The sequence below is a fragment of the Delphinus delphis genome, chromosome 6 (assembly GCF_949987515.2).
Source record: "Delphinus delphis chromosome 6, mDelDel1.2, whole genome shotgun sequence".
Taxonomy (NCBI): domain Eukaryota; kingdom Metazoa; phylum Chordata; class Mammalia; order Artiodactyla; family Delphinidae; genus Delphinus; species Delphinus delphis.
The window spans coordinates 105,145,406-105,159,419 of record NC_082688.1 but is presented as its reverse complement, the minus strand read 5'-3'; the positions used below and the strand labels follow the sequence as shown (position 1 = coordinate 105,159,419).

Below are 14,014 nucleotides of genomic sequence, written 5' to 3'. Positions count from 1 at the left end.
TTTTAAAAAATTTTTTACAATTTTTAAAGGTTACTGTCTATTTACAGTTATTGCAAAATATTGGCTATATTCCCCATGTTGTACAATACATCCTTACATGGGCCTTCATTTTTGTTTCCAATTTTAATCCTGATTTATTTGGAAAAAGTAACTAGTATTTTTTTGTAATGCTCTGAAAACAAAGTTAAATTCAAAAATAAATCCTCCTAAGGACCACACAATAGTACACCATAGGACTTCATAGTCTACGGGAAGATCGTGTGTATTAGTACATGAGACTCTCAGAAGCCACTGAAGGGAGATGGGTCAAGAAATAGGCCCATTCTATAAGAAACCCAGCTCGGAGGCTTGGCTGAGGTCCAGTGCTGGTAATGGAATTGAAGGAGGCTTTACATTTCTGGTTCCTAATCCAGTGTCCTCCTTTGCTCCTCTGCCACTGACTCTTAGGGAAACGCACCCCAGCTCTTTGAGTCCCAACTTCGGTATTTTCAAAATGTACCCTATTTCATGTACTTGGCAGAGCTGTTTTGAGAACCAAATTGTATAGTGCAGTGGTTCTCAAGGCATGATCCCCAGACCGGCAACAGGACCATCTCCTGGGAGCTTGTTAGAAATGCAGATTTTCAGGCCCTCCTCAAACCTGAATCGGAAGCTCTGGGGGTGGGGCCCAGCGATCCACCTCCAGGTGATTCTGATGCACGCTCAAGTTTGAGGGCCACCAACAATGTGTGTGAGATAGCCTTTTGAAAAGAGCAAAGCATTATAGAAATATAAGATAATGTGCTTATTTTTCATTGAGGTAAAATTTATGTATAGTGAAACCCAAAGATCTTAAATGCACAATTCATGAATTTTCATATCATGTCATCACCATACCAAACAAGACATAGAACTATCACCCCATAAAGTTCCCTCCCATGGGTCCCCATCCCCCTTGGGCAACCGCTGTTCAGTGATAGACTTTTCGTTAGAGGAGGTGAGATGATTTGATGATGAGTTGGACATGGAAAGAGCAATAACTGTATTCTCCTTTACTACTTATATCTAACCTTTTCTTTTTTAAATTACTAATCATAGTTCTCTGTGGTTTTTCAGCCCATGGACCAAGCTTCTCTCAAAAACAGCGATGTTCTCATTCTGACAGGCCTTACCCAGATTCCCACTGCAAACCCAGACAGCATGGTGGGAGAGTTCTGCAGCAACCTGTGTATGTATCCAATGCAAATCTTAAACAAGATAAAATGTTTTACATTTATTTTTTGGTACCTTGATTCTGTGGTATTTTTTGTCCCTTTCCTTCACATTCACACCCTCTGATGCCCCCTGCTACGGCCTTTCCCCCCATTTATTCCCACCCTTTCTGCTCATCCTTCAAAGCCTACTGTTGTCAACAAAAGCAATTCTTAAGCAACTTAAATCTGAAAGCACAATAGTGTTTATAACGGTAAATTAGAATTTTTAGCACTTTATACAACAAATGCTCAACATTTCGCCCACTTGATTTATGTAGAAACTCTTATTCTTCTTGTTTTCTGGTGGGATTTGGGAGTGGGTCAGGGGTGCTTATAGGGTAAGCAAAGTTAAAGAAGGAAAGAATCATATCTTTGCTTTGCAAATAATAACACAGAAAAGACTGTTGATACTTTGAATTCACAACAGTGATACAGGTGAAACAGTTGTATTTTTTTCCCCACTATTTGGTTGGTATAATTTTTTTCTTCTTTTGGGGGAAGACTGAATTGAGAGACTTGTTGGGTATTTGCTACCTGGAAGAAATGTATGTTTCTTTGGATATAATTGTCCGTAAAATCTAGAAATGCTGCATTTCTTTTAGAAATGTGTAGGTTGCGTATTGTCTTAGCTTAGGCTACTGTAACAAAATACCTTAGTATAAGCTTTAAGCAACACTAATTTCTCATAGTTCTGGAGGCTAGGAAGTCAGAAGGTTGCCAGCATGGCTGGGTTCTGGTGAGGGACCCTCTTTCTGGCTTGCAGACGGCAGCCTTCCTGCTGTGTCCTCACTGGTGAAGAAAAGCTGTTCTGGTGCCTCTTCCTCTTCCTCTTCTTATAAGTGTGCTAATCCCATCATGGGGGCTCCACCCTAATGGCCTAATGGCCTCATCTAGATGTGGGTACCTCCCAAAGGTTCCCCCTCCTAATACCTAATTGGGGGTAAGGGCTTCAATACATGAACTTTAGGAGACACAAACCTTCACTCCAAAACTGTTGCCAAAGAGGAGTTAATACGCTCAGGCCCTCCATCCCTGGCAACTCTGGGGGAAAGAAGTGGTTGTCATCTAATATTTACATGGAAGGCACTATCCTTTGAAATTTCACTTGCCCTTGCCAATAATCCTAGTCTTTTTTTGTTCTTTGCTGATTTTAAGACAAAGGTAGTTTATTCTTAGCTTGGAAAAAGTATCAGACTGGTCTCAAATAGAATCTTTGATTTGTATGTTTGTGTATAATCCAGAATCATGGACTCCAAGAACTTCAGGTCTTAAAGGAACTTTACATCTAATCCACTGTTTCTCAAAGTGGGGTCCACTAACCACCTGCCTCAACATCAGTGAGGCCACTTCTCAAAAATGCAAATTTTGAGGCCCCACCACAGACCTAGTAAGAGAGACCCATAGAAAAGTTGCATTTTTAACATGTTCTGGCAGTTTCCATGCAAAATAAAGCTTGAAAACCACTGATCTAGTTCACTCCTCTCATCAGCGATGAGGAAGCTGAGGCCCAGGAGGTTACAGTGGCCTAACTAAGGTCCCATAGCTTGTGACTGAGGCGGGTCTAGAGCCAGGCCTCTTGAGCGCTGATGGCTATCTGGTCTTTTCCGTGGTTCCATACTCTAGTAATAGCAAGTCGGCCAGTATTCCAGGCACAGCATCCAGGAGAACCTGGATGTCAGAGTTGGGAACATGTAAGAGAAGGATAAAAGTCATCAGAGACTTCAAGTTCTGTACCCAAACGGCTGCTTGTTTCAGTCTATGTTGGAAACTGAACAAAAAACAAACTTAAGAGATCTTTGGCCTTTTTTTAGCCAATTATAGCTTCTAATATGATTTTACCGTAAGTTGCAATTCCTCATTTGATAACTTATTTTAAGTATTTAAAGTATAGAGGATTTTCTTATAGCCAAAACATTAATGAAAGAAAATGCTACTAAAATGAGTCAAACAGAAAAACTTGGCCTGTTTCCTTATAGGTCATTCAGCAGTTGTCAGAGGCTGAAGAGAGACAAATCCAACAGAGTTTTGAGCAGGAGCTAAAAAGAGAAGGAGCTTGGAGGGTCTGTCCTGAAGCTCATCTGCCATTGGGAACCTTGACAACCCAGACCCCTAACTGCACACCCTGTTCCCAGGCACTGAGACATTGGTTAAAAACTCAGCTGATCATCAGTCAGCCTCTGGATCCTCCCACTCCGGTGCTAGTCTTCAAAAGAAGTAAATTGTTATACATACAAAGTGAATTAGAGGAACAGATATAGGAAATGAGAGAAATGCAAATACTATTTTTAAAGTTCTGTTCTCCGTGTTAAACTGTTCTTTTGATACTACTTTTTTTCCCCCTCTGGCTTCAACCTTTCTTTTCTTTGTTTTTTTTTTTTAATTGAAGTATAGTTGATTTACAATGTTGTGTGGCTTCAACCTTTCTAGCACTGACAGTCCGGAACGGAGGAAACGTGTTGGTCCCCTGCTACCCTTCTGGAGTGATCTATGACCTTCTGGAATGCCTGTATCAGTACATTGACTCTGCCGGCCTCTCCAGCATTCCTTTCTACTTCATCTCCCCGGTGGCTAACAGTTCACTCGAGTTTTCCCAGATTTTTGCCGAGTGGTATGTCTCTATTCTTCCTGTGATTCAGTACATTCAAGCAGTAAGAAAAGAAAACTGTTCTTAATTTTAATTTAAAAAGAAATAGAAGTAATCCTATATTTTTCTCATATTACTATGAAACCTTCATTTTGTTGTTTTTCCCTGTCTGTGATGTGAAGATTATATTAATGAAAGCCAAATCTGTGATATTGCCAGGGTTTAGAGGAATTGTTATTAAGAAGGGAAGGAGGGAAGGTGGGAGAGCGAAGACGTAACTTAGCCAGCACTTTGAAAATCAGTAACAAAACTATTACACACTTACCTTCTCACATGCTACCCGCTATCTATTACAAAAGCTAAAAGCTAAAAAAAGTTCAAAGCCCAAGCTCATGTTGTCTAAATTTATAATACCAAATCTGATAGGAAAAACTAGCTTATTTTTTCATTTCAATAGTATATTTGGCAAAATCAAGTTTTACTACAACAGGAAATTGTTTGATCAAATCCTAGGATGGGTAAATTATTGAACAATATGAAGTGGGTGAACCTTTTTAGGATTATTTAGATGGATATTTGAATCCAACTCGCCTGGCCAAAAAAAGTCAGGGGTAGGAAGAAATAGAGCAACTTAACTTTTACAGTGGATCCAGTAGTGCCTTAGGATGGGACTGTGACATACATATATATAGGGTGTGCTTAATCCCGTTTAGTGGTGTGATAGCCTAATAGACACAGTATTCTACGAAGCTTCTACTTTAAAAGGAATTTTTGGGCTTCCATAGTGGCGCAGTGGTTGAGAGTCCGCCTGCCGATGCAGGGGACACGGGTTCGTGCCCCGGTCCGGGAAGATCCCACATGCCGCGGAGCGGCTGGGCCCATGAGCCATGGCCGCTGGGCCTGCGCGTCCGGAGCCTGTGCTCCGCAATGGGAGAGGCCACAACAGTGAGAGGCCCGCGTACCACAAAAAAAATAATAATAATAATTTGTACATCATTCTGTACCACATACATCATTTGTACAACGTATCCCAGCATTATGGTGTGCACCCTCCCCTCCCCACCTTTTTAAATACAGTTTTTTTCTCTCCATTTTAGTTGTGGTGAAGGTCCTTTTTTTCTGTTTTTAGATCCAGGCAGGCTTCTCCATCCCATGTGCATATTATTCATGTTTGTCCATAGGACTTTTCGTTGTTATTTATATTTGACTTATTGTTAGTGACTAATAATAAAAATTCACTTTTATTGGTAGCCATTGAATTTTATCCTTTGCTTAGAGTTTTTTCTCCCCCAACACAGGAAGATAATCTTGAATAAGTGGTAGTCCACCCTAAGGATGACTTGCACATTTAATCAGCATGTTCTGAATTTCTTCATCCAGATCCTCAGTTAAAAATATTGAAAACTACAAGCTCCTGGGCAAGCCCTTGTGGGCCCCTGTGGATGGTGTCCTAGCCGGGTGTGTGCCCTTCAAGTGCACTCTTGACCCATTACATGCTTTTCTTATTGTCAAAATGTCTGATTGGGTAGAATTCAGGACTGCTAAAATAAGAGTAGGTTGTTTTTGAGTTTTTATTTTTTGATATTTGTTTTTAATATGTGTGTAATACATGTTTACTATAGAAAAAGATAACAAGTTAACAGAGAACAGTAAAAAAAACTGAACCCGTGATCCCACTGTCCAGAAATAATATCACTGTTAGAATCTGATGTATTTCTTCTTTCTATATAGGGATCGTGCTGCATATTTAATTGTGAATCCTGCCTTTAAATTTTTTAATACTAGATTAGAGCATTATAAAATCTTTGAGACCATAATTATTGCTTGACTGCATTATTACATCATTAATCATCATTTATATGTAGTATAATTTACTTAACTATTGTCTGAAGGGGTGGACAGGCTTTTCCCAATTTTTTTCCTTTTAGTGATAAATTTTCAATTAATATCATTCTGTGTATATATGACTACATCTTTTGCTTTGGGTTAGTTACTAAAAATAAGATTACTGGAACAAAGGGTATAAATAGCTTTTAATGTTCATTATACAAATCTAAACTGCTTTCCAGAAAAATTTTTATGTCATCTGTAAATTGTTCCTTTTTTGCCCATTTACTTATCAGAGGTGTTGTACTTTTATCTATTTATTTGAACTCTATATATGTATTAAAGATCCTAACACTTTGTTATATCTGCAGACATTGTTTCCCATTGTCTTTGATTTTGTTTTTTGAATAATAATTTGTTTTTTGAATAATAATTTGTTACTTTAGTGAATAATTTTAGGCACAGAAAAGTTGCAGAGATAATACAGAAACTCCCATATACCTTCCACTCAGTTTCCCCCCAATGTTAACATCTTACATGGCCATGCGTTCTGTACCAAAACTAAGAAATTAACATGAGCACTCTATTATTAACTGAACTCCAGTCTTTATTCAAATTGCACCAGTTTTGTCACTAATGCTTGTTTCCTATTCCAGGATCCAATCCAGGGTACCACATTGCATTTAGCTCTTTGATTTTTTTGACAGAAGTATTTTAGTTTTACAGCTTTATGTATTGATGCTAAGTGATATAGCATATTATCCTTTGCAACAATCGAAATTAAACTTTTAAGCTAAGAACTTTTGTCTCTCCTCCTGAGTTTGAAATAAAGACAGTACTGTTGTCTGTTTAGATACTATTAATAAGCAACCCTTCAAAAGTATCTTGTTCCCATATGTACAACTTCTTCCAAAAAGGATATAAAGTAATGTTTTTGAAATCGAGTTAAACTAAAGAAGGAAAAATTAGATAATTGTATTAATGAAGTTCAGACAAAATCCAAGCCCCAGAGTTCTGAATTATTCTGCCAAAAGTAACATCTATTAGAATTGTTGAAATGCTTTAGTTCTATTTTGATAGAATTCTTAGAAGCAGGCTTTAACAAACATAATCACTACATATATTTTTTCCAACTTTTAAAAATGTCAGAGCTACAGAACACCCACGTACTTTGATTTAACAATTGTTAACCTTTTGCCACATTTGCTTTTCCAGAAATCTCCATATTTTAAATGTCATACCTGGCTAGGGAAAAACACAGACTACCTAAAACATTCACGGTGTCTAGATTAAGATAGAGTTACTGGAGAGATTTATTATTCTCCAGTTTGAGTTACCAATTCTGCTATTAATGAAATGGTGCATGTATAAAATAGAAAAGCTATGTCTCAAAAAAAAAAAAAAGTGTATCACTTTCTCCTCAAAATTGATCACAACTAGGGAATTCCTTGGCGGTCCAGTGATTAGGGCTCTGTGCTTCCACTGCAGCGGGCACAGGTTCGATCCCTGGTTGGGGAACTCAGATCCTGCAAGCTGCGAGGTACAGCCAAAAAAAAAAAAAAAAAAAAAAAAATTTTTTTTTTTTTTTTTTATCACAACTAAATACAATACGGTATCTTAGATTAGATCCTGGAACAGAAAAAGAACATTAGTGGAAAAATTGGTGAAAGCTGAGTAAAGTCTAGAGTTTAGTTAACTGTAAAGTACTAATGTTTATTTCTTAGTTTAACAAACATAGTGGGATACCAGCTAAAAGGTACATGGGAACTCTGTACTGTCTTTGCAACTTTTCTGTAAATCTAAAAGTACTTCAAAATAAGAAGCTTATTTTTAAAGAAAAAAATGTATTGAGGAATTTCAGAGGTTAAAACTATGCTCACAAGTGACTTATGTCCTGATTACGCTATAAATGCTGGTGTTTTATTCACAGTGAGATACACTGACAGGAAAATTTCAAATAAACTTCGGTATTAAGTATTTGCGCTGCTACCACTAGGTGGCGACAGATGCCACTGTACGCCCTTGCCTAACCTGCTGATCTGTTTTTCCTCCTCAAAAGGCTTTGTCACAACAAACAGACTAAGGTGTATCTCCCAGAACCGCCTTTTCCTCATGCAGAGGTAAGAAAATGGAATCACTGGGTCCGAGCAAGAACAAAATGTAGATAAATAGATATGGGTGGATATAGCAGGTCATTAGCTTTTAAAAATCTGAAGGTAGTTTGATATAGCCCTTTGTTTCCCTTGTAAGATGGCAGTGAAGTACTCTGACTCAAGATTTGTTACTTTCTCTTCTTCTTAACACATTATATTACCAGTATGTTATTCAGTTAATAGCCTACCTCTGTTTCATTGACCGAGTGAGGAATTTTATTCTACTTTTTTGCATAAATGATTTACTTATTGCCAAAGTCTTCTTTTTGTTTGGTTATGTCTGTCATTCGTATAAATTTTTAATGATGAAAATAAGAACATTGCAGTTTAGAAAACAGAAAAATTCCCCCTTCCTCACAGAACGAGTGAGTGATTTTATGTGGCTGTGTGTGCCCAATTTTGTTTCTACTGCTTTTTTTTTCACCCAGTGCTGGGTGTATCATGGACATTTATCTGTGCACCTCACTGTTATTATTGCTACCTAATATTCCGTAGCATATCATGTGAACATACTATAGTGTACTTAACCATTCCCTTCCTATTGGACAATAGCGTTACTCCCAGTTTTTTGTTATGTTTTTTGAAAAGGATGTGTAAATTGGTATAACCACTTTAGGAAACTGACAGTAAAGTTGAACCTAGGACTGTGACATCCTCTGTGTTTCAGCTGTTTCGTTCCCAAAGTCTGTACTGAACAGAAATGCAGGTGTGTCACCCAGAGATCTGCACAGAAATCTTCATAGCCTTCTTGGTGATAGTGCTGAAATGTACCCAAATGTCCATCAACGGGTGAATGAATTTTGTGGTCTATTCACACCTTACATCAAAGAGGATGAAGGGACTCCGATTATATGCAACAATGTAGATAAATTTCACAAACATAATGTTAGTGAATGAAGCCAGATATAAAAGAGTAGATATGGTGTGATTTTATTTATATAAAAGTTCAAACACACAGAAAACTCATCTGTGATATTAAAAGCCAGGAGAATGGTTATCCTGGAGGTAGCAGTGGGGGCAGGAAGGGGACAAAGGGGGATTTCTGAGGAGCTGGTAATGCTGTTTATTGATGTGCATATGGGAACGTGGAAGTTTTCAGTTTGTAAAAATTCCATCAAGTTAGGGATGTCTGTGCAGGTACTTATGCATAGGGATTTTGTTGACTTATTTGCTATGCAGTTAACTATTCGGCTCAAGAAAATTGCAGCAGCTGTCCTGCTGATTATTTTAAATCTGACTACTGTTTTCCTACTCCAAAGGACAGGTCTCTCATGAACCAGAATGTCAAGTGGAAGGTTTTGAGGAAGTTATTTGCAGTCCTCATACTCTCTTACAGCAGCCAAGATTTTTGCAAGCTCTGTCATTACTACAGTGAAATTCAGGCTAGATATCTCGTGTCAGAAAATTAAGTGTAGCAAAACATTAAGTGTAGCAAAACACTGAAAGTCTATTTGCCTCTTCCCTAATAACAATTAGCCTTTCTTCAGAACGTGTTCTCTAAGGGTGTTACCGTGTTCTTACCCACAAGTATGTCATGGATGACCTTTGTCCCATTTACAGTTAAGAATGTGAAAAGACCATAGGTGCATGATCAGGGTTCCTGAAATGCACTTGTCAATATTAGGGCGTGCTGGAGTTGATAATCGGTATTATGTGACCAGTGCCCATGAGAAAATACAGTTCTGCCCTTAGTACTGATTTAAAAAATTGCTTCACAGAATTCCTACCCTACAGCTTCATTGCCTATACAGTTTGGACCTTAAATCAGCACAAAGGTAATTCTGGATGGTCAAAAAGGTAGTAAGTCCGCTGGAAAAGTAGATCTGATTGGCAAAAAAAAAAAATCTCAGTTTGCCTTAAAAAGTGACTTAATTTATGTGCAAAGACCTGCTGCTCTTCTTAGAATCCCATTCATCTCCTTGACATCTGTGGATACAGTAGAACTAGTCCTTTAGTCAGCCATTCACCTGTTTAACTGGGGCAAGTAATGATTTTGGCCAGGTGGGTTATACAAAGAATGTCAGTTTTATTTGTATATAACTTGGAAGGGAAGTGGGAATGCAGTGATGGTTGCATCTTTACTATTCATATCCCATCCAAGCATGTGACACCTAATTAAGATCTCCAGGGTAGTCTTGCTAATGAAAGCAGTCTCTCTGAATTAAAGATTAAAACTTCAAGATGAAGAGAGTCAGCTTCCATTTGTGGGCGGCCCCATTCTGGCCACATCCTCACCGTTGGGGTGACTACAGTGGGCTTGGAGTTGTTGGCTGGGCTCCCTTTGTAGGCGTTATGCGTGGCTACAGGATTGCGCTGGGTCTCAGACCAATTCTTTACCCATTAGACAGCATCTCAGGGCACTACTAGTTGATATTTAGGGTCTCTGAAGTATGGGTGTTTGCCATCTTTTTGTTGCTAGAGTGGGGCAGCGGGGGCAGGGCTGAGGCAGCAGGAAGAACTTCTGAGCAGTGCCACAGGATGCCATCTGTGGTTGTAACTGTATATGGCGTTGCCTTGGGTCGGGCCTGGCGTTAGGAGAGTAGTTCCCAGTGTTGTGCTAGAAGGAAGACCTTTTTGGTTCAAAACATTCACTTTTGAGACAGGTTTGAGACTGTGTGTGGCCTGCTTCTTACTATAGCTCTCTGTCGCGAGGATATCACATCTCCCACATTGCTGAAAGCCAGTTTGTTCTTGTGTTTATTAAGTCCCCTGCCCCTCGCCACAGTAACTTAACACAGCTGTACCGTCTCAAGAGGCAGTCCTGTGCTGGTAAACAGTTTTTCCTGTGTGAAGTGTTTATTGTTGACAGAGCTCGGTGATGCACAGAGTTTGGGAAACTTGTACTTCAAACAGTAACTAATATTGGGGACTTTGGGGCCTGGAGCTTGGAGTGTCAGGAAGCTGTAAAGGAAGGGTTAGACAGAATCAGGCCATAACACCTGAAAAGAAGTTTCCATTAAGTTTGGTGATTTTACCGAAAGGTCCCATCTTTTGAGAAGGTCACATTGTAGGTAAAAAATGTGGATCTTTGGCTAATATTAATAGCGTTATCTTGTATTTTTAATTTGTTCACTCTCCCATGCTGTGGTTCTTCCTTCCTGAGTAGGCTAACATCTCTTCATGTGCTTTTGGTACGTATTCTAGCTCATTCAGACCAACAAGCTGAAGCACTACCCCAGCATCCACGGAGACTTCAGCAACGACTTCAGACAGCCGTGTGTGGTTTTCACTGGACACCCTTCCCTCCGATTCGGGGACGTGGTCCATTTCATGGAGCTCTGGGGAAAATCTAGTCTCAACACTGTCATATTCACAGGTAAATAAACCAACAAAACAAAACCCTGCCCTTCCCACTGTGACCATCCCTGCATAACCTGGTAGGATGTACCTACCAGGTAAAGACACTGGGAAGAATTTGACAGTAAGTTATAAGGTATAAATATGATCCCTATTCTGTTGTAAATACCAAAGGATAAAGCAACTGGAAGGGAAAGGGTAAGAACAAAGCAAAATGTCCTGTTAGATCACTGTGCACTGGACAGAGCTTTCATATCTGTTTTTGTAGATTTTCACCGAGACAGATTTCTGGTCTAGAACTACTTTGGATAGGATTTTGTAAGCTGTTCAAGAACGGCAGGAATTCTAATAATCATTCTAATAATAATTCTAATAATCAGTCTTGCTTTACTTGCTTTAGGACTTACTTACGGAGGTAGATCTTTCTCCTTTGGTTATAGTTTACTCTGGCTTGCCATTTTTCTTGTGGAGACCAACCCCTCAGAATAAAACTAATCCTTAAATGAGGGCAGGTTAGGGGTTTGACTTAATCACTATCTTATTTTATCAGTTCACGGTCTTCAGACAGCCTTAGAATTTGAAAATCTCAGGGCAATGAAGTAAAAACACCTTGATCTGAAATCTGGTCCGAGTTACTGTAACCTCAGCCGGGTTACTCACCGCTCTTAGCCTCACTTTCGCCTGTAAAATGGGGTTGTTGGTCGCTCATCCTCAGGCAGCTCTGTGCATTTCGTGAAATGTTATAAGAAAGCACTCCTTACAGTGCCTGGCACAAAAGCCCGTTGAGAAAGTACCAGTAGCCTTCTTAGAGTTCTCTAATCACCTTTAAGACGTGAGCCATGGAGGAGAGTCTAGTTATGCCCAAAGCTTTGGGGTCAGGGATGCTTGGGCCCTTCCCTGTGCTCAGCCTGTTGTGAGGACCAACCAGAGGCCACCAGGAACGCACCAGTAATGGAACAAAGTTGGGGTACTGACTCCTTACAGTGAGGGGGTACCGCCATGGGGAGGCAGGAGGCATCGCCAGGCACGTTCAGAAGAACTTACAGGCCGTGGCTTAGGTGATTTTGGAGGTGGGTTCCTTGTCCTGGCTTGGGTACCATCAGGAAGCAGTAGTTCTCTGGCTGGGTATCTTAGTGATTCTTGTCTAGAAGGTGAGAAGAATGGAGCCAGGAGAGGGCAGTGTTTGCTTGTTTGGTGGTTCAGACATGCTGTGGTCTTACGTTCAGGCATGATTAGGAAGGGTCTTATTTTTGTCTTGATCCGTCGTGGTCACTGCGTGGCCTTTTCTCACGTCAGCGTCATGTGAGGTGGTTTATGTCCAGTAAGCGGGTGCCACCGTGGCCTGGCCGTGAGTGCCGGGGGCGCTCAGAAGAGCAGCCGTCGGGCGCTGCTGTTCTCCCTCGCAGACCCCCTTTCAGCCACAGGCAGAGGAAGTCAGGCCCTAAGACGTTGATTCACGCTACCCAGAGCCTCACCATTGCCAAGTTCTGCTAAGCAGGAAGTCATCCAGAGAACGCTGTCTGTAGTAGGACTGAGGGGGTCTCTCCTGTTCTTTCTGAGGAGATGTTGGCTCTGATGTGACAGTGGGTACAGTATTACAGAGACACAGAAGAGGCGTGGCTATACTCCAAACGTCCCTCCAGCCAGCTAAGAAGAAAGCAAGGGCTACGTGATTGTCCGTGGCATTCATTACCAGACATTCATCTGAGTAAGGAGTATACATTTAAACTGGTGTGTTCACTTCCAGAGCACAAGTTGTGTCGTTGACAATGTCTGCGAGGTTTGGGGCCACCTTATCTGGTTGTATTATGACTGTGGGAGTTGTAGCTCACACAGTATCCGTACAGAGAGAGGCGCTTATCCCCCAGGTAGCCGTGCTGGCCTCATTTGGGTGGTCTCTGGGTTCTTCCTGGGTAGACAGGATCCACTGCAGGGGAGGTCATTTAAAAAATCTGGAAGTTCTGTGAGTTGCCCTGAGGTCACCGAGTAAGTTCCTGGGAGCGGTGTGTGGAAAGCTGGGGCCGTAGGAAGTGGCGTCCTCGCAGGGCACAGACTGTGTCAGGAACCTGCGTGTCGTTTTTCACACCAGGAATGAGCCACTGCTTTTGGCCCGAGGTGGGCAGCTTCCTCCTGCGGAGCAAACAATCCCCGCCAGGCTGGCCGTGGTGAGCGGCTCTGCAGAGAACAAACCAGCCAGCGTGGCAAGGACAGTTCCCAGGCGCTGCACTGGCTCTGCTGATGGGGCATCACAGCCTCAGCACAAGCATTTTGTTGACATGGGGTCAGGATCCTTCTTTTTCTTCTTCTGCGTGCATCCTGTCAAGTAGGAGGCACATGGTCTGTCTCCTACCTGGGGGTGACCTTTGAGCACTCTGTTCGAGTGGCTTGTGCCGGATTTCTCCACTGTGAAGTCACCGCTCTGTGTCAATCAGTATCTTGTGGGGGACACTTCGAGCCTATGTACTTATCCTGGTCTTCCCCATGTGTTTATCTAATTTTTTTTAGCATCTATTGATTCTGGTCCAAATAAATTATTACTGTGATGGTTGCCAAATGATGAAGTTTTTTTTTCAATTTCATCACTTCTTCTACATTTATTAGTTGGCATTTTGTTGTAAAGAAGAGCTTTCCTTTCTCACCCATTTACTTATTTATCCCCTCATTTGTCTCATCTCTCTCTCCATCTGTGTTGAAAACCTGGCGCTCACGCCGTCCCTCCAATTCCATATCCATCCTGCAGCGTTCAGTCCAGCCTCCCCCTCTCCTTATTTGTAAATCACTCCTCTCTCCCGTGATGGGGAATCTGGCTCCTGTAACCTTCAGTGCCTTTCCTGTCATGCTGCCCGTCTGCTGGGCCTCAACCATGCCAGCTGCTTCCTCACTGGGCCGTTCCTCTGTTGCCTGCATTTAAAATTTTCTTT

General features: G+C 41.0%; 1 protein-coding gene across 1 annotated transcript in view; it reads left to right on the top strand.

Moving 5' to 3' along the window:
• The window catches only part of INTS9 (integrator complex subunit 9), a 111,416-nt gene that overhangs the window by 77,677 nt on the left and 19,725 nt on the right, over nucleotides 1–14,014 (top strand). The window contains exons 9-12 of the mRNA XM_060015240.1: nucleotides 1,096–1,207; nucleotides 3,660–3,840; nucleotides 7,703–7,763; nucleotides 10,941–11,112. Of these exons, the coding sequence (XP_059871223.1) occupies nucleotides 1,096–1,207; nucleotides 3,660–3,840; nucleotides 7,703–7,763; nucleotides 10,941–11,112 (526 nt within the window). The remainder of the gene's footprint in view (nucleotides 1–1,095; nucleotides 1,208–3,659; nucleotides 3,841–7,702; nucleotides 7,764–10,940; nucleotides 11,113–14,014) is intronic.